The sequence below is a fragment of the Thalia democratica genome, chromosome 5 (genome assembly GCF_965202585.1).
Source record: "Thalia democratica chromosome 5, ktThaDemo2.hap1.1, whole genome shotgun sequence".
NCBI lineage: Eukaryota > Metazoa > Chordata > Thaliacea > Salpida > Salpidae > Thalia > Thalia democratica.
The window spans coordinates 75,531,762-75,554,975 of NC_139169.1; the positions used below are offsets into that span (position 1 = coordinate 75,531,762).

Below are 23,214 nucleotides of genomic sequence, written 5' to 3' on the forward strand. Positions count from 1 at the left end.
TTTTATTTTTTCTCTTATCTTTTTACAAATGTTAGAATTTTCTAAGTGTTTTAATCAAATACATATTGAAAAAATATTTCAAACAGTTTTTATTTTAGTTTTACAGTTAGGTGTCGCACCGTTTTAGTTGCCTGGATAATTTAAAAGCTAAGTTTTAGTTAAGTATAACTTAATAACTTATTTATATACCTTCAAATGGTATAAAGTGAAACAGTTAGAGTTTCAAACTTAAGTTAAGGAGATAAGCACATACATTATATTTCAAATGACTTTAATTCACGTAAAACTTGTAAAATAATTTATGAAGTCTTTAACACTTTATCTGAAACAGAAATGTTTAGTATTGAATAAGTATATTTTCTTGAACAGATTTTAAATTATTCTATATACAATTGATGTACTTAACAATTTAGTCAAAAGTATAAATAGTTTTAAAAAACGGATTAGTAGGAAAATTATAATCTTATATATTTATTAATTTTAAAGTGATATTAAAGTTTTTTCCTAAGTTCTATTTTTGAAAATTCTCTTAGTGTCAACTAAAACTAATATGCTAATAGTTGTAATTGCCTTTTTGTATTCTAAAAATTAATAAATAAAATTAATCTAAAATTATAATTAAAAGGGGTCCACCTTGTTTTTTACAAATGGCTTTACATTATGTAAATTTTCATCTCAGTTGTATATGTATATAATTAAACAGTAGATTTTGAATATTCACCAATGTCTAAAGCAGATTAGTCCACTTGAAATATTTTTTCAATTGAATATTTTTTTAAAACTGATTGTCAAAGACTCATCTTTTGTAAAAGCTGTTTTTTAATCAAATATTTATCTTTATAATAATAAAAAATGTTAACTTCATACAAAACTTGTCTAAAATAAACATCTGTTTCCAACTGGAAAAATAAAAGGTAATTACCTAGGATGATGTTGCAACAATATCAAGCTAAAATTATATTATTTTGGATTTATTTTTGAACTATAATTTTAGACTAAAAATCAATGTTTTAAGCCTAGTATGTTTAATCTAAATTGATACTTTCTTTTAAATAAGCAATATAAGTACATAGTAAGAATTTAATCTATATATTTATTTATTATTATTACTATATAATATTATTTTATTTAAATATTGTTCTATTTATTATAAACTGTAATATTTAATTGATTTATTTTACAATATTGTAAACAATATAAATTAATGTATTGATATAATTGCTTTACATTGTAAAATAAAAGCAATTAAGTATATAATTTTTGTTAAGTTATGATGAACAAGTTAAATTTATTTTTGTATCTATAAAATATAAACTTATAGCCTAAAATTGTGATTAATAAAGAGATTAAATACAATTTAGTTTCAGCTTTATATTGGTGTGACATCATCCTAGGTAATTACCAAATGAAATGTTTTCAAACCCTATTTTAGCTCTCAAAATATATATATTAAAAAAAAAAGATATTTAATTAAATAAAATTTTGTTTAGTTCTATAATATAGTTCTTATATTTCTTTTGGTTTTATTTTAATGCTAATTGGTTTTTGAAAAACATACTTGATTAAAAAGTTGATAAATTTTTAATTCATATTTAAAAAATAAAAGTTTTTGTATAAGGCTTTTTAAAGTTTTTACTTTTATATATGAAACAAGTTGTTCCAACAAAATTTTCACAATATTTTAACTAGGACTTCTTAAAAGTTTAAGTTACTGATAAAAAAAAGATGTAACAGAGTACATATCATTTTCTTTAAATTTATTTTAGTACTTTTGTAGTAAGGCTCATTAGAAATTGTTTCTTACTTTATTGGAATGAATACAAATTGAAATAAAATCATACTGAAGTTTAAAGTTTTGAAATGTAAAATGACGTAATAATCAAATGTTAAAAATTAAATAAGTGCTTATGCATATACATTTTGTATACTAATTAAACTGGTTAGAATAAAAACAATCTAAATAAACAAGCGATAAAAATTAAAAATACAAAAGTACTAAAATAAATTTAAAGAAAATGAAATGTATTCTGTTATATTTTTTAAATAAGTTATGCACCGGAAAAAAGCTGTTGAAAAAAAAGAAAAAATATATTGTGTACTTTAAAATTTCCCAGAAAATTGACAATGAAAAAACTCTGCTTCATGAATTTGCAATTTAAGCTTTTTACAAAGTTGACTATTCCTCTCAAGTTAATTAAAAATTACTTTTCTTATTTTAATATAAAAAAATTAAATTATAATTTAAGGGTTCTTTAAAAAGCTAATGTATTTTAGTAAATAAAATATTTAACCCTTGCTGGCTTTGAGTCCATTTATAATTGTTTTGGTATTTTTATGTATTAAAGATTTAAACTTTTTTTTTTAATTTTTAATGACTTATACTATTATTTTTTATCAATATTTTCATAAAATCAAGCTAAATTGATATAAATCAAGCTGTTTTTTGTCTCAAAAAGTAACTACCCTATTTTTTTATTTTTTGGGTTGAGTTTGTTGTAAAACTTTTGTTGTTATAACAAAATATATTTATAGTTTAATGTTTATAAGTTTATAGGAGGAGCACATGTTTATTTTATGAAATTAGTTATATTCTATATTATAGACTCTATCAAAATACTCGACTAAGCTTCCTTTTAAATTTAATTATTATTTACAGATATTAGCTTTCTTTGGATAATGATTTAGTTATTTACGTAAAAATAAAAATGCCATTACAAAAAAAGAATGACCCGAGTAAGTTTTGCTCTGTTTCTACCTTCTGCTCTGTTTAATATTTTTGAGTTTTACATTGTCTTTAAGAAATTAGTTAACTATGTCTTATTATTACTAATTGCCGTTTATTTACAAATATTTTAATAATTTTAAAAGTTTTTCTTGTACAAAATTATAATTAGTTTTGTCATTCAGATTATAAATTTCTTTATGAACACTAATTAGAAGGTTATAAGAAAACTATACACTGTTTGTTTTGGTGTTGTAATAGTTTAAGCTGAAACATAAATTTTATACTTAAGAAATTATTCTGTTTCGTTTTACTTTGGAACAAAAAATTTTTAAACAAATTTTATAGAGTAAATAAGGAGCAATATAAACTATGGATAAATTTCTGTTAAATCTACTTTGCAATCATTTTATTTGCAATCTACTCTGTGATTGTAGTTATTCTTAAAAAATACCATTAAATATCCAGTTTTAAAGTTGGATAATAAGTTTTTATTGTATACTGTTTATTTTTGCCAAAAAAATTAAATTTCTGAGCTAAAATAGTGATCAAAGTGTACTGCTTGTGATATGATTTCTTAACTTTTTAAACTTATTTTAATTCAGAAAAGAAGGGGGCAAAGCACCATTCGCAGCCAACAGACGTTCCAGTCTCTCCGATTCATTCTGAAAGCAATGAGAAAGTTGACATACTGAATGATGAGGAAATTCAAAGTTATGCCATCAAACCTTTGGAGCTGGAGAAGGTATATGTTTTAAATTGGTACTTATAGTTTAGCCCCAAACTTTAATTAAATAGCATAATCAATTATTTATATATTCATATCATAGTATAAGTTTTTAGGTAGTTTGCTTTGTTTATAAATTGCTATTCAATATACTTAATAGTTACAACTGCTATTAATAAATATCATAAACCCTTTCAAAGTTTAAAACTATGTATGTATACAAAATTACAGATGTTACCTTCCCGCGCAAAACTAACTTGTAAATAGTTACTAATTTATTGCTGCAGGTCCGACAAGCCATGTCAGTGAAGCAGCTGGCAACAAAACCTCCGGGCAAGAAGCTGCAGGTCCACGTCAAAAGGAAGATGGAAGTTAGGAAGCAGACGCCAGTCAAGGACAAGGTGGTCGTGGCCAAGGCCATGGTGGATTCAAATTTGAATGACGTGGATTACTCTGGGCCTGCTGGACCAAGGTTGCATGTTTAAATTTACTTTTACATACAAAAGTACCATTAAAATGTAGAAATCTTCTAGCCTTTACAAGTTTAGTTTCATACACAGTTTTAAATTACGACGTCGTAATATGTTTTTTCACAAATTTTTACTTTTTTGCATGAATATCTTTCAGTTCTATTAGTTTATCATAAGTTTACTGTATACCAACTTTTGTCTGAAAACGTTATGAACTTAACTAGTATGCAATAAATTTCAAAACAATTCTTTGATTTTTTCTAATTATTGATGCAGAAGAAAAATCACAAGTATAAAATTTACTGTAAGAATTTTCTATAAATCTTGTCTAAAATATCTTGAAAGTTTTGAGTTATTGAATTAACTTGTTTGCACAAAAAAAAATGTTTTAAATTTGCAATGCTTTAGTTTTACCAAGGTTTTTAGTTTTTGTAAGTTTTAATGTTTATTAATTTAGACTGATAAACCTGAATTTTGGTTTAATTTTTTTTTATACAAAGCTACTCGGTTGTAAACAGCAAGCTTTTTCTAAACTAATAGTTTTGAGTTTTAATTGTAATGTTTAAAAGGTTGTGGGTATTTCTTTTTGTGATAAGCAGTATTTATAAAGTATGAACTAACAAATCATAAATTCTACTCCAAGTGAAAATAATTTGTTTAATTTAATTTTTTTTACACAACTATCATGTACTGAGTTGTAAACAGCGGGCTTTTTTAATGTATTGATAGTTGAAAAGTAAAGACTTTTACCTAATTTACTTTAACAAGTTTTTATGTTAGAAACAATTATTTGTTTTTCGGATTAAAGTAAATTATAAAAAAAAAATGAAGATTGTTACAACAAAAAAAACTTACTAGTTAAAAATCAAGTTTTAGTTCACATGTTTCATTGTACAAATTATCAAAATTTAATTATATTTTTATTTTTATTTATTATTAAATACTTGATACTTTACAAACTTAGTAGAACAAAATAAATAATTGGAGTAAATGTATATAAAAGAAACATCAACACTATTTTTATTGATATAATTGATTTTTTTTTCACAGATACACAAGTGAGGGCCACATAGTAGAGTACAGTTTGGTCGGTCCCGTGGAGGATTTCATCAAAGAAGCCGTCGAAAGAGAACAACTAACTGTACGTAGCAGAATGTTTGGGCATTTGTTTAAATAACCAACTGTTTAAAAAAACACTTTAATTAAACTTGTTTTAGTGTACATTATTTATAGCCGATTTGATGTTAAAATAAGACATAGCGTTGTTATGAATAGATTTTTTTTAAGTTTACTGCATCGTATAACAATGGTTTTAGAATACCATTAAGTATATTATTTAAAGTTTACAAAAAATTGTTTATAAAATCAATTGAAAGTTATTCTGATCCATGAGTTCATTGATTTAAAATATTTTAATGATTCTTATTTTGTATTACTGAACATATATAGACATAAAAAAACCTGTTTTTTTAGTAAAACAATATAGTTGTTTTTATGTAGATTTTTCTCTAGTGTTAACACTAAAAATAACTACTCTTTTGATGCTTTAAAAAAAGTTTTAGCTATACAGCTTATGGTCAATTTTTCTTTAGTTTTAACATCATAGAATTTCGTTTTTTGCCTCCTATTAACAATTTGTGGATTTTTGTTTTTAGCCAAAAGCCTTTCTAAAACCAAAATTATTTAATGGTATTTTGTCTGACTTTTTAAAAAACTAAAACATAGCACAAAAACTATTCAAATTTTAAAATGATCTAGAGTAGAGTGACAGTGCCGTACCCTTACGGGTGGTTTTGGTAAGTTTTGGGTAATAGCTAGCAAGGGGTAAAAAGTGGACAGTTTTAAAATTTTGGGCATTCATAGAATTTTTATTTTTTAATTTGCTAATCATTATTTGACCCTGAGGTGATGTTTTACCAAAATAAGTCCATTTTGATCAAGTAAAAAAAATATGTGCTCAGTACTAATGTTTTAATGTAAAGTACATACTTTCACTACTCTTACCTTTTTTAAAGTAAAACTTTCATGAATGAAACTACTGTTACTATTTTATTAATTCGGCTTTTCCCAATTTGGGCAATATCGTCTCCTTAGTGACTTTTCTGGTTATAAGAGGACAGTAACTATTAAGGGACGATAATGTAAATTGATAATTAGCTAATAAAGAGGTGATATCTAATAAAACGGGTGATTATTTTTAGAATTTCTGTCAATAGGACAATTATGAAAGTGTGTTTGGATGTTTGATTTAGCGGAGTTTATAATTTTTTGTCTCTGTGATTAAATTTCCCTTCTGTAAAATATAAGAAATTAGTATAATTAAAAAAAAACTGTTTATTATTTACCCTTACTGTTAAACACATGTGTATCTTATTTAACAGCTTCAGACAAATTCAACTTAACCTTATGCCAACGTATTTTATTGTGTAAATTTAATAACTCTTTTAAAACCTGGGGAAAATACGCTTAGGCTTCAGTTTATACTTACATTTATGTTTCTAAATAAAAATATTTTAATATAAATTCCTTTACATTTATTTAATCGTTTAATGGGTCTATTAGATTTTTAAAATCAAGAAGGATAAGTTCATCAGTTAGCAGAAGGTTTCTTATTAAACTTTTTGTTTATTTTTTCCAGGCAAACTCCCCAGCAGCAACCATAGTAACGCCCCGCAGCGTAGACGGTCACATGGCCATGTACGAGAGACCGGAACCCATCCCGGAACACCCGACCAAGTTCACTTACGACCAGAACAAAGCGCTCAATAGGTGGCACCAGCACATCAACAAGAGGATTGTCAATCAGAAAAAAATTGCAAGTTGGTTTTGAAATTATATTTTTATATTATATAATAGCTTAAAGCAATTTAAATTTATTTTAAGTAAAAATCAACACGTTAACAAGCAGATTGTTGATCAGAACTCCATTGCTAGTTGGTTAATTGTGTATAATTAAAAAATAACAATAAAAGTTTTCAATATAAGATTTAGTAATTAATTATACTATATAATCATATCAGCAAGATGATCAACAACCAAAACTACGTTGCTAGTTGGTTGATTTTGAATAATTAATTGTTTTAATTGAAATCAGCACATCAGTAAGAGTATCATTAGTAAGTTGGTAGTTAATTGATTGTTAATAACTTAACTTTGTATTGAAATAAACCAGAAATCCATTTCTATGTAGTTATTTTTTAAAGTCAAATAAAGAATAATTTGATAAATTTGCAGTTAAATGTTTAATTATTGTTTTTTGGTTGTTTGTATACAATTTTAAAAATAGCACATCAGTAGGGCATAGTAAATCAGATCACTTTTGGTAGTAACTTGTTTGAAAGTGAGAAATTGTCAGAATTTTGAAATAAGTTTTGGTAACTTGTTTGGAATAAAAAAAATAGTCAGAATTTTTGAATAAGTTTTGGTAACTTTTTGAAATTTGAAATTAGTATGTTTAATGTAATAATCTTAGTTTTCGCCAGTTATGCATTAAAATAAAGTTGCTTGGGTATTTAATACATTGGAAATAAACCAGTGCACAATTATTTGTTGGTTGTTGAAAGTATTCAGTAAAACATTTGTATGGTCACTATTTATTTATTATTTAACAAGGTTTGAAATTTTATCAAAAGCATAGACTACCTTGGGCTTGTTATTGTGGCTTGGTGTTATGTCTTTTATAAAACTGCTATTTTTTTACTTTAAACTTAGTTTTGGCTTTTATAATTTTGAAATTCTTACTGTTAATTTACAATAAGTTTTTTGTGATAGTAGCTTCAAGTAGTTTATATACTGTTAACTTCCTTTAAAGAAGAAGTTAGTTAACTAGCTGTAAACTAGCTTTTTTGTATTATTTTTTATACAACAATAAGTTGATTTCGGTTTTACATAGATCATTTTTATATAAACTAATTAAGTAAATTGGTGGTTTTAATAACAATTCTTCATATAACTTTTTTTTTCACAGAAAAAATCGACAGAAACGTTGGAGATTTAGTGATGAATGCGAACCGTCACAGCAAACTCAACGCTAAAATGGAGACGAAAAAGTTGATAGAGTATGCAACTCCTTTCTACGATAACTCAATTGTCCTTCCTAGTAAGTTGTTAACAAATATATTACAACTACATATTTTGTTAATCAGTTGTATAAATACTTACTTTTGAAAAATATGGAGTTTACAGCACCTTTTTACGATAACTTTACTGTTCATACTACTCCAGTGGTTCTCGAATGGGGTAATAGCCCTTGTTTTTAGGGGTAAAATTTGTTTATTACAAGTTTGTAAATTGATATTTATTAATTTGTCATTCAGTTTATAAGTTAGTATTTAACTGTGTTTTTTTTAAGTTAAAAATACTCTTTAAATTTTAAGATTTTTTATATTTGAAAAGCCTAAAGTTCAAAAAATCTAGTTTTTTCCTTCAAAATTAATCACTATTTTAAATATTTAGGGTAAATTTGGTAATAAGCGTCCAAAAAGGGGTAAAAAATTATAAACATTTTATAAACTGCTTTACTAGTCAATTTTTCATGAAAAATCATAACTATTATTTTTGTTTTTTCTTTTTGTTGAATAATTGTATATAGACTTATATTTTTAAATAGTTTGCCACTCCTTTCTACGAAAATTCCACCTTCTAAGTTATTTTGAATCCTTCATACATTTGCTTGTTGTTATTGGGTGCATGATGGTTATATTTATCAATATTCAAATTTAGTAATTTCAAATTGTTATGAATTACCTCTTTTAGTAATTTTTTTAGTACTTCTTGTCACTACTGTAGTATGTAAACTTTGCTAACAACCTATATAGATGATTTCTGGTGTGCAGGTCTTTCTACCCTTTGACCAAAATTTTATCGCGCACAATATGAAAATAATAATCACACTTAGGTGTGAACGTAAAGTAACTACAATACACTTAGGTGTGAACTTTTAATAACTGCATACACACAGGTGTGAACGGGTGTGAATTTTGGAAGTATCCTCACCAAATGGGCGGAGAAGACGGAATTTCAACGACTCTAACCAAAACTGAGAAGGGATTTCCTTATTACTACGGTTTTTTTTGTATTAATAACACATAAAATAAGTATTATTTCAACAACTCTCACCAAAACTGAGAAGGGATTTCCTTGTTATTACGGTTTGTTTAAACAATTTACAACTTAAAAAAAAAAAAAGAAATCTTTAATAAAGTTAATGAGTTAAACTATTATTAAAAATTACTTTTTAACAACTAATAGAAACAAATTAAACAGTATTGTTTCTTTATTACACTAACACATGTTTTTTGATTGAATACTGTTTAATTTTTTATTATTATATGTTCCAGTTAACTTGTTTTGCTCGGATCTTTGTTAACAAACGCTTAAGTTTATATCTTTGAATAGTTTTAAATAATCAAAATTTAATTATACTTTCAGAACACATAAGGCAGCCTCTTTCAATTCAAAAGGAAACAGGAATTTACGACTCAGGTGAGAAAAAACTTTATTTTGTACATTTCCAATTTTAAGTAAATTTTAAAGTAGAAAGGCTCTCTGCAAAGAATGTTATCATTTTTATAGAACTAAAATAGGCAGAAGAGATGTGAAAATAAATAAATTTTACAATCATTTTTTGATAATTCAGGTGAGAAAACTACAAAAGCAGAGAAGAGTAGAGACTTCGAAAATATCGACTACCTGAAGAGAAAGAAGCTGGCCATGGGCGACCTCATAAGAGAAATTCACCCCCATAAACCAGTTTGTTACAAAATTATTTATTTGTATGTAGTCCATTCTAAAACTCTACAAACTATAATGATTACTATTATATAAACTACAAATTAAGCAGAATTTTTTTTTCTTTATTACACTAACACATGTTTCTGTGTGTTAAGGATTAGCACACTTCAACGGAGCTATGGATAATGTTTTATTTGTTATTACTAATTACCAGTGCATAAACCAGTTTGTTACAAAATTATTTATTTCTATAATATCCATTATAAAACTCTACAAACTTTTTTGTAACATTTAAACATCAAGTATGTTAACAGACATGTTTGTAATATTGTCAATGTTTAATAAGGTTCGTTTGATAACTTACTGCTGCATAGTTTAAAGTGAATTTTTTAGCAGATGAAACCTACATTTTGAATTAAATTTTAAGTAATGTTTAATTTCTAAACAGAATTTGGACAGCTTGGAGGTCCGCCACCGTAAAGTCAAGCTTCACAATCCTGATGAAAACATAAGCCCCGAACAGACTTCCATCAACAGCAGATTTTATGTTAGTTTTTATATATTAAAATGTTCAAGTCATACTGGATCATTCAACTCAAGTCTTATTGTTTAGTTAGTTTTATTTTGTTGATGTATAGTTAAAATGTAAAGTTATTAGTTCAATCTGTAGAGTTGTTGTATAGCTTATTGAAGTTTCTCATTACATATTTTTTTACGAAACACTCATAATTCATAGATTAGCTAAAGAAACTTAAATAAGAAGTTCACAACCGTTTAACAAACTTTGAATTAAAAAAAAAAATTCAAATAAAAATTAAACTGGAAGAAAATGGCAATTGTCAGTCTTTAAAAAAAAACAATCTGCTAAAAATATAAACAAACTTTTATGTAAATTAAAAAATATAACCTTTAAAAATAAAAAACAATATTATTTACAGACCCCGCACCCCACACACGGGTTCAACAGCTTCGACAGTTCCGAGCTTCACAGCAGCCCCGAAAAAATCCCCTCTCCCGACAGGTACTCTCTGCCCCCGGAGCAAACCGCTGTCATGGCAACCAACGTGAACAACAACCAGGTTTGAATAAAAATAAGTAATAAAACTTTGAGATAATAAAACTTCAAGCTCATAACTTTTCAATACGCAGTAAACTAAAATCTAAAGGTGGTTTTTAATGAAAAAAAAAACAACTAAAACTGTAAAAATATGCAACACTAAACTCAAAGTGTAGATAAGGAAAAACTTACTAAAATAAAATTTTTTTTAGAAACAACAGAAGATTAGACTTAATATTTTTCAACAGAACACCAGTGGATTAAGCTACCAAAATGTTTTTGAATCAAGATTTAATTGAAAAAAATAAATTGACCGTTTACAACCGTAAAATAAACTTTAAAAAACAGAAAATGTACACTTGTGTCAAAAAAAAAGTACAAATAATTTTTCAAAACCAAGGGTTCGCCGGGGCGAAGGGGGAAGTACTCGGCCCGGTCCAGCAAGAACCACAGCAGCAACGGGGACACCAGGGAGGCGCTGAAGGAGCTGGTCCCCGACAACGTGCGGGTTCAGACCAGCTTGGGGGAGTTCCCGGACGTGGAAATGAAGTACTTCGACGGACCGAGCGTCAAGCTGAACGACGAGGTGGCTTGTTGGAACGGAAGCAGCAGCGACAGATTGGTCAGTTGATTGTGTCACGGTTGAATGAACACTAAAACGTTTCATTGTGTTTGAGTTTTCAAAGTTAACTGTAATTTAATTCTGTGTGTGTGCTGAAATTTTTTTTAAAGTTAAACATGGAATAAAAATATTCAGGTAATTTTTTTTTTTCTTTTCAAGAAAAATTTAAAGTTTTCCATCTTTTTTTTTTGGATTTTATTTTACCTTAGGAAAGTGCTAATAGTTAATAGTATAAAACACGATAAATTATTATTTTTATTGAAGTTTATCAATGAGTTTGTTTAATTCAGTTTTATTAATTGTGTAGGTTGGTTGAAATTAAAAGTAAAAAAGCACTAAGTAAGCTTAGCTAATGTTAAAGATTTAAAATTAAAAGAAAATATTTCTGCTGTAAGATAAAATATGAGAAACTTAATTTGTATGTTAAATACAAATTGTTACATCTCCTCACAGGAATGCGAAAGGTCTTCAACTAATTATTACTCGAAGTTATTATTTAGTTTATTATGACGTCACAGGGGGCGAAGGGCTTGCAGGTGCGCATGACGTTCAACTCTGCGATCAACAAGCGTGACGAGATGCAGTTACGTATTGAGAACAACGGAACGACTTCCATGTCTTTCCAATGGAACAAGATACCCACGCCTCCCAAGTTCAGTATTATTCAGAAGGACGAAGTTCAGAGGTTCTACTTCAACATTGGCGACGGTGATTTGTTTTGCATGTAAAAAAAACGACTAGACTAGGATAAGACAAGCGTGATAAATAACCTATACTCTCTTTTGAGAAAACTTTTGCAACGGATGAAATGAAGAGATAAAAAAGTGTTTTAGTTTTTAAACCGATATTTAAATCAGTTTGATGATATGAGTGTAAATTTCAGTTATCTGTAGTTTGCAACCATTTAAGTATTTTAAGTAAACTAATAACCAGCTCTTAAAACTCAGAAGTCTTTTAAACTACTGTAAGTTTATTAACGCAAAGTTTTTTATTTTAGGAGTGATACTGCCTGGTGACGTAATAATGCTTCCGTTCACTTTCAAGTCGCCGAACGCGGGAATATTCACCGAACTGTGGAGGTTTTCAACACAGCCCGTGGTCATGGGTGGGGCATCTTTGCATGTAAGATTTATAAGTTTTTTTTTATTCTAAAACTTTTGTAAGTTTCTTTTAAGTATGTCCTAAGCGTGTGAAATGCGTAATTTTTTTTCTATGAGCTTAAAAGTTTTCAATAGCTTGTAAGGTTTCTTGTTTCAATCATTTTACTTAGTTTAAACTCAAATTAAATTTACTTTGCTAGCTCGAAAACCTTGATCGATTTGTCAAGTTAATAAGTAATGGTAATATAACAGTTTAGAGCTGCTTTTTTTTACATAAAAAGTTAACTTTCATTACTTATTAATAACAAGGTTTTTTAAGAAGTAAACATAACCGTTTCTGCTTACTGAAAAGATGATACTAAAAAACAATCTGATTGCTTAAAACAGATTAACCTAAATATCAAGCAGAAATTTATTCTTTGTTTTATATGTTTAATAATGATAGAAAATGTTTCAAACAGATTATACTGAAAGGAGTCGCAACGCAGGAATCAGATCACGTTAACATGAAAGAAATTTGCCGACAAATAGACTTAAGGTTGGATACATTAAATTAAATGTATTTTGGTAATACAATTTAAATTTCAATTTGATGTGGTTAAGGTTAGATAAATGCAGAAATGTTAAATGTAATTATTTCAATATTTTTTTTAATTTTAAGGTTTTGCTAAATTCAAGGTCGAATCAATTGTTATTGTTAGTTTATTGTCATACGAAGGACCCAGGCATCAAAACCTAGGCCACTTATACAGAAAGACATACAACAAAAAGACAAAAATAAACCAAAATTGTACATTAAAAATGAAAAAAAAAAACTGAGTTTAACTAATTAAAGTTTAAAAATTAACATAAAAAACAACAAAAATTATAACACAAAATTTATAATTCCGGTGCTTCCGAAAAGAGAACAACAATATCCTACTTCAACTTCACCCGAACAGATGGGTTCACTCCAAAACTGGTTTCACTTTCATTCGAACGACTGGCTTCACATTATTTGAACAACTGGTTTAGCTTTCATTTGAGTAACCGGCTTAACTTTTATCCATACAACTTGTTTCACTTTTATTCGTATAACTAGAACCGCTTTTATATGAACAACGTTTTTCATTTTTCTTAGGAGAGCCTGCTTCATATTTACTTTCAAATCTTTAATACTCAGATAACTCAGCGTTTGTTGGACTTTCGTAGTAGCTGATAAATGTTGAGAACACTGACTATAAACAAAACTTAAGAACCCAAGGCCTCTAGCACTTTAACAGCCCAATAAACTATGTATTAAGGAACAGGTTTTGTTATACACAGAGGAAAGGCGCCGCTAATAAAATAAAGCTATAGGTTAAACCAAATTAGACAAATACAACTAGTGGTTAATGAAGAAATAACAACAAAAAAAAAATCACTTATGAATTTTGCTAACAAAATATTTATTTAAATCAAACTTTTTTAACCTTAACCGAAAATGCTCAACTTTTTTACAAGAAACTAATTCGTTTGGAAGCTTGTTCCATAATTCAACTGAACGATAAAAAAAAAGAATTATGCCAAACATTATTATTAAAATTATATCTGCATGTAAATTTTCTGCTGTTACCTCTCAGTAAATAAGTACATTTATGAGGTTCAAAAATAGACTGTAAATTAATTGTAGTTTCACTATTAATCAGTTTGAAAAAAGTAATTAAGTCAAACTCAATCCTTCTATACTCTAAAGACTTAATACCAAGTTCTGAGAGTCTATCAAAATAAGATGTGTATGAGATGTTACAACGGTTGAAGACTATTCTAGTATATTTTCTTTGAATGGATTCAAGATGGTTAATATCTTTCTTCAGGTATGGAGACCAAATTGGTGTGTTGTATTCTAACTTAGGACGAATGTAAACGAGATAAATCTTTTTGAGAATGTTTATATCTGTAGATTTAAAACTCTTTAAAACTTGAAAAGAAATAGTTGATGCAATTTGATAAACGTAATTGATATGGTGGTTCCATTTTAGGTTTTCAGCAATAAAAATTCCCAGATCTTTAAACACTTTAGTTGAAGGTAACCTTATGTTGTTTATTCTAAATTCAGAAGTGATACTAGATGTATTTTTTTGAATTTTTAGAACCTGACATTTACTAGGATTTAAAACTAGTTTTCTTTCTTTTAGCCAATGATAAATTTTATCCAAAGATTTTTGTAGAATTGTGCTAGAATGGCTAAAATTTTTTGTATCGTCTGCAAAGAGATTTATGTTGCTATCGACATCTACTTCTAAAGCTATATCATTGATATAAATTATAAATAAAAGTGGGCCAATAACCCCTCCTTTAATAATTGTCAAACATTAATTAATTTAATTATTTTTGAGTTTAGATAAATACTTAAATGTTATTTTTTTAATGTTTGTAATTTTAATTTTAAGGTTTTTTATTTTCAAAGGTTGGATAAATGCGAGGCGAAGTCAATTGTCAACAGGATGTTATCAGATCTAATCAGAGGCATAAGGACTCCTGAGAGGTTTTTATTGAGTTTTTAAGTTCAAATAAATATACTTTTTATAAAGTTTTAAAATCAACAGTTTAATAATAAACTAAGTAATATCAAGGATAAGAACTCCTAAACGGTTGGTACTTTAGAAATAAACTGAAAAATTTGATTAAGTTTGCTAGTATATGCTATTTTTTTATAATCTGTTCTTCAGGTTATTATTTTAAAAATATTTGTTTTTGCTCATGAGAGTAAAATATTATTTAAATTACTAATTCATTATTGAACAGATGCCCTTCACCGATAGAGAACCATGTAACAGAAGAAGAATTGTTCTTGGAGAAGAATATTGGAATGTTCTACAATTTCGAAGGAGTTTCTGAGTTGAGACTAATATACGAGGAGGTTATTAAAGTGTTGTGTTTTTTTATATTTTATTATTAAATGCATATTTTACAAAGTTATTTAAACATTTAAAATATTATGGTTTGTATTGGCTTCAAGCTTATAGTGAAAGCATATCAGTGTGTAAAAATACATGTTTTTTTTTAGTCTTTATTAAAGTAAGTTTTTTATTTCACTGATAAAACATAAATTTATCAAGACTAATCATTTGTTCAAGTCTGTATGTGCTTACCGATTTATTATTTTATTTTTTGTAGCCGAATTGAGATTTGAAAAGTTAATTAACTAAAGTTTAATTCTCAACCAAGTATTCTATTTCAAGCTACATGCATGTTTTTTTTTGCAAAACCTTTAATAAAACAAACTTTACAGCTCTAATTTAAAAACCATATTATTGAAAATAAAATTATATAAATTCTCCAGTTCATAAAAAAAAATAATAAAAAGTTTAATTATTTTTGAATTATTAATTAGAGAAACCCTCTAATTAGAAATACAATAGTATAAATTCCCACCAACATCAACTACAAAGTTCTAATTTAAATACCCTCTCATTGTAAATGTAATTATATAAATTCTCTAGTTTATTAAGTAAAGTTTTAATACAAAATGTTTAATTATTTCTCTCACAATATAAAAAATATAATTGTACATTACAACAGAAATTTTATTACAAAACCTTTCACGAAACAAAGCACTGTACAATTTAAATTTTAAGAAATTCTCTAGTTCATAAAAAATATAAGATAAATTTTAATTATTTTTGATAAAATTTTAATTTAATGTAATGTTAAAAAATTGAAAATATAATTGTATAAATTCTCTAGTTCATTGAGGCAAAAATAACAAAAAGTTTTGTAGTTGTTTAAGTTTTATTATTTTATCATTTAAGTTTAATTATTTTTCCATCACCCTGACAGTGCATGCGAGTGGAAAACAGCAATGACGTCATACCCCCGTGGTCGTTGAGCGTGGACGACCTGCGACACGTCATCAGGCACTCGTCGGTCAACTGTGACGTCACCGAGAACCTGCTGAAGCGCGTCAATGACGTCATAACGGCGAAGTTGTGCGCCAAGCTGATCACACCTCCCACAAACATCAACTACAACGCCTGGTTTGTTTATTATTTTATTTATTTTATTTTATTGTTTTATTTATTCTATTGTTTTATTTTATTTATTATTTTATTACATTTTATTATTACTGTTTTTTTGTTTAATTTTTATGCTTACAGACGTTTTTTTTTAACTTAATATTTTAAAAACCACATGCGAACTTTCTCGAAGTTATATGTTTGGTATATCTCGCTTTTTATCATTGAGAATGTGATAGTAGTTTAAATGCAATTTATAAGTTTTAATTTTTTACAAAAACATTGGCAAAAGTCAGTAAAAGTCGTTAGCTTGTATCACGGCATACGAAAGTTTAGGCTTCTGCCTTGCTAACTTTCGCCAATGTTTTTGTTGATTAAAAAGTTTTATTTTGAATATGTGAAACTGAGTAGATTTGTTGTGTTAAACAATTTTGTTTGACACCATGACCGCTCAACATCTGAAGATTTAATTTGGTCCAGCACAGACCGACTATGTTTTTGGTGACTGTTCAAGGTCTGCAACAGAAAAATCATTTGGTGTTAGATTTTAAAGGACTATGAACACCTATTCTTAAATATGAAACTACTGACTGCTTTAACTTAATTAAAATTCACCTAGTTTATAATATGTCTTCATACTTTACACACAAAAATATGTCCTCACTGTAAATGTTCGACAAGCTGTTACAGTTGAAAATAAATCTTGATACTAATGATCAAAGTTCACTGATCTAAAATCACTGTTCAAGGTCTGCATCAGACAAATCGTTTGGTGTCGGACTTTAATAGACTATAAATACTTACTCTTAAATATACAATTACTGGTTGCTTTCAGTTATTTAAAATTCACCTTGTTTTTTTTTTAGTTTTTTATACTTTACACACAAAAGTATGTCCTCACTGCAAATGCTCGAAAAGCTTTTTGAAATTAAACCTTGATACTTTTGATCATTCCAAACTGTTTATTTTGTTATCGCACTTAACAACATGACCTCAATGTAAAATCTAGTCAAATTTTAATGTGATAATAGAATGTAAGTTATTATACTTTACTGTGTATACATACATATTTTAAGTATTACTTTACTAAGGTTTCTAAGATTTTACTTATTTTAATATTATTAACAGCATGTCCTCATTGCAAATGTTCCTCGATGAGATGTCGTCATGCTCGTTGTATCTGAAATCAATCAAGTATATCAACTCGACCAATCAGGCGGCCGGAAACAACGACGGCAACGAATCGGTGGTCTCGATGGTTGCCACTAACAACAACGCAAGCGGTTGGTTTATTTTTTGTAACTGTTTTTACGTGTTTTAATGATTTTTTCTTGAGTATTTTACAGAATAAAAAGTATTCAATTATAAAATTTATAAAAAGTTTTAAACGTTAAATACTTTATATTATGTGTTTTAAAAAAATAATATTACAAAGTTCGAAAAATTGTTATGATTCAATAAATAGATAAGTGCTCAAAGCTCATACTTTTTAAAGAAAACTGTCATAAACTTCTAAAATTTCACTACCGAAATGAATTGTTGATTATAAAATATGATTTATAAAGATTACTCTTTTTGGTCTCTGAAGAAAAGGAACAAATATAAAAACGGTTGTTGCAGTCACTGGATAAAACTTATTATCATATTCATCCCATCTTTTTTTCTTGACTTATTGATCATAAATATATTACTGTCCTTTATTCATTTTTTTAACTGATTAATAACATATTTAACCGTTTTTTTTCAATTGGTCATCAGTAGACTCATTTAGCGATCTGTCCATTTCGGATGTGTCCAGCGAAGGAGGTTGTTCCTATGAAAATAGTAATTTTAATTAAAATAATGTAATTTTTCAATTATCAAAAGTGTATTTTTACCAATCAACCACTTGAAATCTTTTTGTGTGACAAAGGTAGTTTAAAAAGTTATTTAAAAACTGTAATTAGAAAAGTAATTCGAAAAATGTTGGCACTAATTAAGTTGGTTAGATTTATAACAATATTAATTGAAGAATACTTATTTAGCAAGTTTGTAATTTCAACCTAATCTTTTAATCTATTTAAGTTTTATACAGAAATAGAAATAAAATTACTTATTTAGAGCTCATACAGAGTTTAGCAGTATTATGTTTATTGATACTTTTATTCTTATGGTGTACATTTAAGACTTTAACATTGCAAATTTATATACAATTTTTTAATTCTTTGTTGGTAAAAAATCTGATAAGGTTGTTTGATTAATTTTTTCACTAGTTGAGTTTATGGTTTGTGATGTTAATTTTTTTTTAAAGTTATTTTTGCTCTAATTTGCGGTAAAAAACAGGTATACCTTGGTTACATCATTACAAAAAGTTTGAACGTCTAAAATATTTCGTTTTTTAACTACAACATTTCTTTTTTTTTTAACCACAGTGCCAAGTTTTTTGCAGTTTAAAAACACATAAAAAATACTGTTAATCAAGTAAACCAATACAAGATGCAATTTGTGTAATTACGAGCTAGTCAAAACCATTGACTACTAATTCATCTGTATCGTTTTAAACTTAATTTTATAAAATTTTAGATTAGAGGTAGTTATTGTCTTGCTTTTTACGGTTTAAGTAACTTGAATTTTTGTAATATTTTTAATATGGTTATGTTAATTTTTTTGCTCGATTAATATCTTATTCAGAAGTTCTCTAACATAAGATTTTTTTAAAAATAGCTGTAACTATTTGAAACCTGTTTTATTTTAAAATTTACTTTATTTATACTCCAATACAAAAGTAATATTTTATTTATTTATTTAGGTAAAGCTAAAGGACCAAAGCAAGAAAAGCCAAGAAAATCTGTGAAACTGGCAGTAAGTTGTAACTTGTATAAAGTAACCAAGTATTTATTGGAAAGTTTTGTTATAACAATATCTTACGTAAAAACTGTCTTGCAATGTATAAATAGCTTTGCTCTAAGAAGAAAAATAAGTTTTAAAATAAGTACCTTGTAACAAGTACCTTATAATAAGTATATCAATGTGTACAAAAAAAAGTCAGTGAACTCTGTTTAGTTATCACAAAAGTATAAAAGAGTTAATTTAGGACTTTTTGTTTACTAAAATTGTTCTTTAAATGGTATTGATAACTAAGTACTAATCGTAGCTTTTTGAGAGTTACTTTGTTTATGAATTTTGTTCCAATATTTTAGTTTATGATTTTTTCTAAAAAAAAAAAACTAGTCATACAAAAATTTATTGATTTATAAGTTTGAAATAAAAGAAGATATTAAAATGACTCTAGCAGACTCTAAATTGAAATTTCATAAAAGTGTCTTTAGTTTAAAGTTTAAAGATCTTCACATATTTCAATGAAAACCAAAACACTCTAACAATAAAAGCTATATTTTTATAAAGAAAACAACTACCTAATTATTCAAAATATATTAATTATAAAAAATCAATATAAATATAGATTTTGGTGAAATTTTTTTCCAACATTGATCTACATTACATAGCAAAAAAAAGTTAATATCATAAAATGATGTTGTAAATATATGCAAAAGATACATTAATGACATGACAATATTTTTACATGCCCAGCAAATATAACAAACTTGGTCGAAAAAAAAGCTCATTGAAAACTTTTTATTGCATACGATTTAATTTCGCAATTTAATAGAGTGTCAAATACGGGAGAAAAAAATAAAAGTTCCTAAATACTTTATGTGAAATCAAAAGTTCATAAAAACCGATTTCAAAACTGTTAATCATGTAAGAGCTAGAGCAAACGCGTTAAACCTTTTCTTAAAAGTGTTTTTTCTCATTATCCGTCACATGTGTTTTCTAAAAAGTGGGCCGCATTTACTATCAGAGGACAGTAAGTAGTGAGAGGGCCAAAAAGTAATGAGGCAACTAACTACTAATGGGGTGGTGTTTATTGAAGGGGCGACTTTAATAAAGGTTCTGTCAAGTAGGCGATTATGAAAATTATTTTGTGAAGACCTGAATTAGAGGCATTATTGTATCTGAAGCAAATTATGTGATAAAGTTGAATGAAAAAACGGAAGATTGTGAAAGTACACGCTTTTATCTAAAAACCAAGTACATCAAATTAAATTCAGTTCAAGATTATTTGATAATAATTTTAAAGAATTAAGTTAAAAAAATAAAAATAAATGCAGAAAAGTATGGTAAGTCATCGATAGAATAAAGAGAAAAAGTCACGTGGGCAACCAGTTTTAAATAGTTTTACAATTTTAACCAAATTAAATCGTGCAAAAGTTATTTTGATTAAGATATTTTGAAAAAAAAAACTCTGAATTTTATCAAAACAAAAAATCTACCGACCGAGGGTAAGGTTTAAGGGGTAACAGTGATAGAAAAATAAAATAAAAAACCTAATAAAACTTATTAAAGAAATAAAAAGAATATAAAAACATTAATAAAAAGTAAAAAAAAAAACCAACCGAGGGTAAGGGTTAGGGTTAATAGTGATTGTAACAAAAATTAATAAACTTAAAGTAAATATTAAAAAAAAAGTTAAGAATTAAAAATTTGCCGTATGCAAAATTCATTATGGTCACAAAAAAACATATCAGTTAAAAAAAAATCAATCAAAATGGCAAAAATTAGACAAAAGTTAGACTGTAACGATCATGGAATACGCGCTGCAACCCGTTTAAGCTATTAGGGGTGTTAATTACTTACGCGGTTAAATAGTAAACGGGTAATTACCAACTACATGAGTTAATAAAGAAAGGCGACTTTTTTTTTTTTGTTTTTTCCAAAGGGGCGTTTTTAAAACAAGTAAAAAACTGTTAAAAAATTAACTGTAATATTTACTAAATGAGCGATATTTAATAAAAGGAGGCAAAACATATGTCGGTACAATAAAAGAAGATACTGTATAATTTGTTTTTATTATATATTCCAGTGAACTTGTTTCACTAGGATCTTTTGTTAACAAACACTTAAATTTATGTTTTGAATATTTTTCCAAAGGGTGTTTTTTAAATAAGTCTACATAAACTATTAAAAAAAATTAACTGGCATATTTACTACATATGAGATCTTTTCAGCAACCGATCAAATTGAAAGACCCGCCTCAGATGCAGAAGGTGGAAGAAACGCCCCAGCAAAGCAGTGACGTCACCAACCCGATGAGTGTGACGTCACTAGCCTCGTTGAACAACGATGACGTCACAGAGAAGGACGACTACGACAAGTACAGGGAGAAGTTCACCGCTATGGTTTGTTTTTAACTAATTTAGTTTTCAATAATTTTTTTTGTTATTAAAATATTTCTTAGATATACTACTTATTAAATTATTTATACAATCAATATTTTACTTAATTTTTTGTGCAAAGAAAAATTCACAGTTATATTTCGGACTAATTAAATTATTAATCTGGATTAATGTGTTTTCTTAGTTGATATAGTTTGAGTTAATTTAAATTTTTATAGTTTTTTGTTAAAATATTACCAATGAGAAGTTTACTCCGATGAAATTAAATTTATATAATATTTATTTTAAGAAAATATTTTTATTTAGTTAATTTTTTACTAAAAGTTTTATTTTTTGTTTAACAAGTAATTAAAAAAATAATTTTTGGGCTAAGGTTTCGTCACTATAAAATCTTAACTTATAAAAAAAAGCAGTTTTAGTAGTTGGTAGTTTTTTAAAAGTCAATGATAAAAAGTTCTTAAAATAAACATTTAAAGTTAGTTGTATTTGAAATTAACCAAATTTTCTAAAAAGTTCAAATCTAAATTTGAGAATGTTTTTACTATCTTTAGTTTTTTATTTAATTTTAAAATAATTTTTTTTAAATAATTTTGTTTCAGACAAGAGAATTGCTCGTGGAAACGTTGGAGAAAATTTTCGGACTTTTCGAGGAAAATTCACAATTTTAAACAAAAAATTTATTTTTTTACTGTTTTTTTTTTCACTGTTAAATTTTTTCATACTCAACTGTGATTTAGTCCACACTGTACTTTCAACTAAATTAAAAATTTAACTGACTATAGTTAAATATTTAAGTTATAACCTAACTTTTTAAATATTGATTTTTGCAGGTTTATGCTTTCAATTTTTTCATACAGTTTAAAAATAATTTTAACTAAATATTTGGAAAAAGTTGATATTTGAAAAAAAACTTATCTCTGATTTGAATAAAGTTTAGTGATGCTAAAATGACTTTTAAAATATTTTTTTAGTAATTTTTTTTGTGAAAATTGGACCATTTAAATTAATTTTATTTTCAACTTGTATTAGAATTCAAGTGTATTCAAAAATATTGTAATTAAGAGTGTACCTAAGAGAAAAACAAATATTTAGTTTTTAGTTTAATGCAGTTTACATGTTTTCAATTGAAGTTATAGAAAAAAAACAAAATAAAGATACTTAGTAAACGTTTAACTAACAATAAAGTTTAGTTTAAAAAGATTCTATTAGTTTCTATGTATAGAAAACTTCATCAAATTCAGTAAAATTTAAAGTTAGGCAAAAAACAACTGGAGAAAGACTTTCTTCTCTTATTAGTATATTGAACTAAATATTGCACATAGTAGTGAAAGTAATGTTTATTTGTAGAAGCTAATTCTATTTCAAAAATACAGTAAAAACAGCATACAGTTTAAAAAAAACTTAACCTTTTAAAAACGGACTTTAGATTATTTTTGTTTAATTCGATTAAGACACATTAATTATAGTAATGTTTTAAACAATTAATGTGAAGATACTGTTTTCGTAATTCAGGGTTGCCAAAAAACATGGAAAAACCTAGAATTTAAGAAATTAAAATAAAACCTGGAATTTTAAACAGAAGTCACTCAA

The 23,214-nt window shown here is 26.6% G+C and overlaps 1 protein-coding gene across 1 annotated transcript; it reads left to right on the forward strand.

Annotated features, from left to right (window-relative positions):
• Positions 1 to 2,654: 2,654 nt before the first annotated feature.
• On the forward strand, positions 2,655 to 22,364 carry LOC145836028 (MYCBP-associated protein-like). The gene is made up of 22 exons (XM_082943815.1): positions 2,655 to 2,733; positions 3,328 to 3,467; positions 3,737 to 3,921; positions 4,970 to 5,060; positions 6,558 to 6,738; positions 7,887 to 8,018; positions 8,880 to 8,984; positions 9,350 to 9,403; positions 9,558 to 9,670; positions 10,101 to 10,199; positions 10,591 to 10,731; positions 11,110 to 11,331; positions 11,850 to 12,039; positions 12,329 to 12,453; positions 12,893 to 12,969; positions 14,860 to 14,937; positions 15,198 to 15,312; positions 16,233 to 16,429; positions 17,537 to 17,691; positions 19,197 to 19,249; positions 21,457 to 21,627; positions 22,224 to 22,364. Exons 1-22 carry the CDS (start codon positions 2,706 to 2,708, stop codon positions 22,290 to 22,292), a joined length of 2,721 nt encoding a protein of 906 aa, XP_082799941.1. The 5' UTR covers positions 2,655 to 2,705; the 3' UTR covers positions 22,293 to 22,364.
• Positions 22,365 to 23,214: the final 850 nt, after the last annotated feature.

Bases quoted from the DNA above. Each gene is read 5' to 3' on its own strand.
- LOC145836028 (XM_082943815.1), top strand. From the start codon at position 2,706: ATGCCATTACAAAAAAAGAATGACCCGA. The intron at 3,922-4,969 runs GTTGCATGTTTA...TTTTTTTCACAG, and splicing joins TCTGGGCCTGCTGGACCAAG to ATACACAAGTGAGGGCCACA. The intron at 12,040-12,328 runs GTGATTTGTTTT...TTTTTATTTTAG, and splicing joins CTACTTCAACATTGGCGACG to GAGTGATACTGCCTGGTGAC.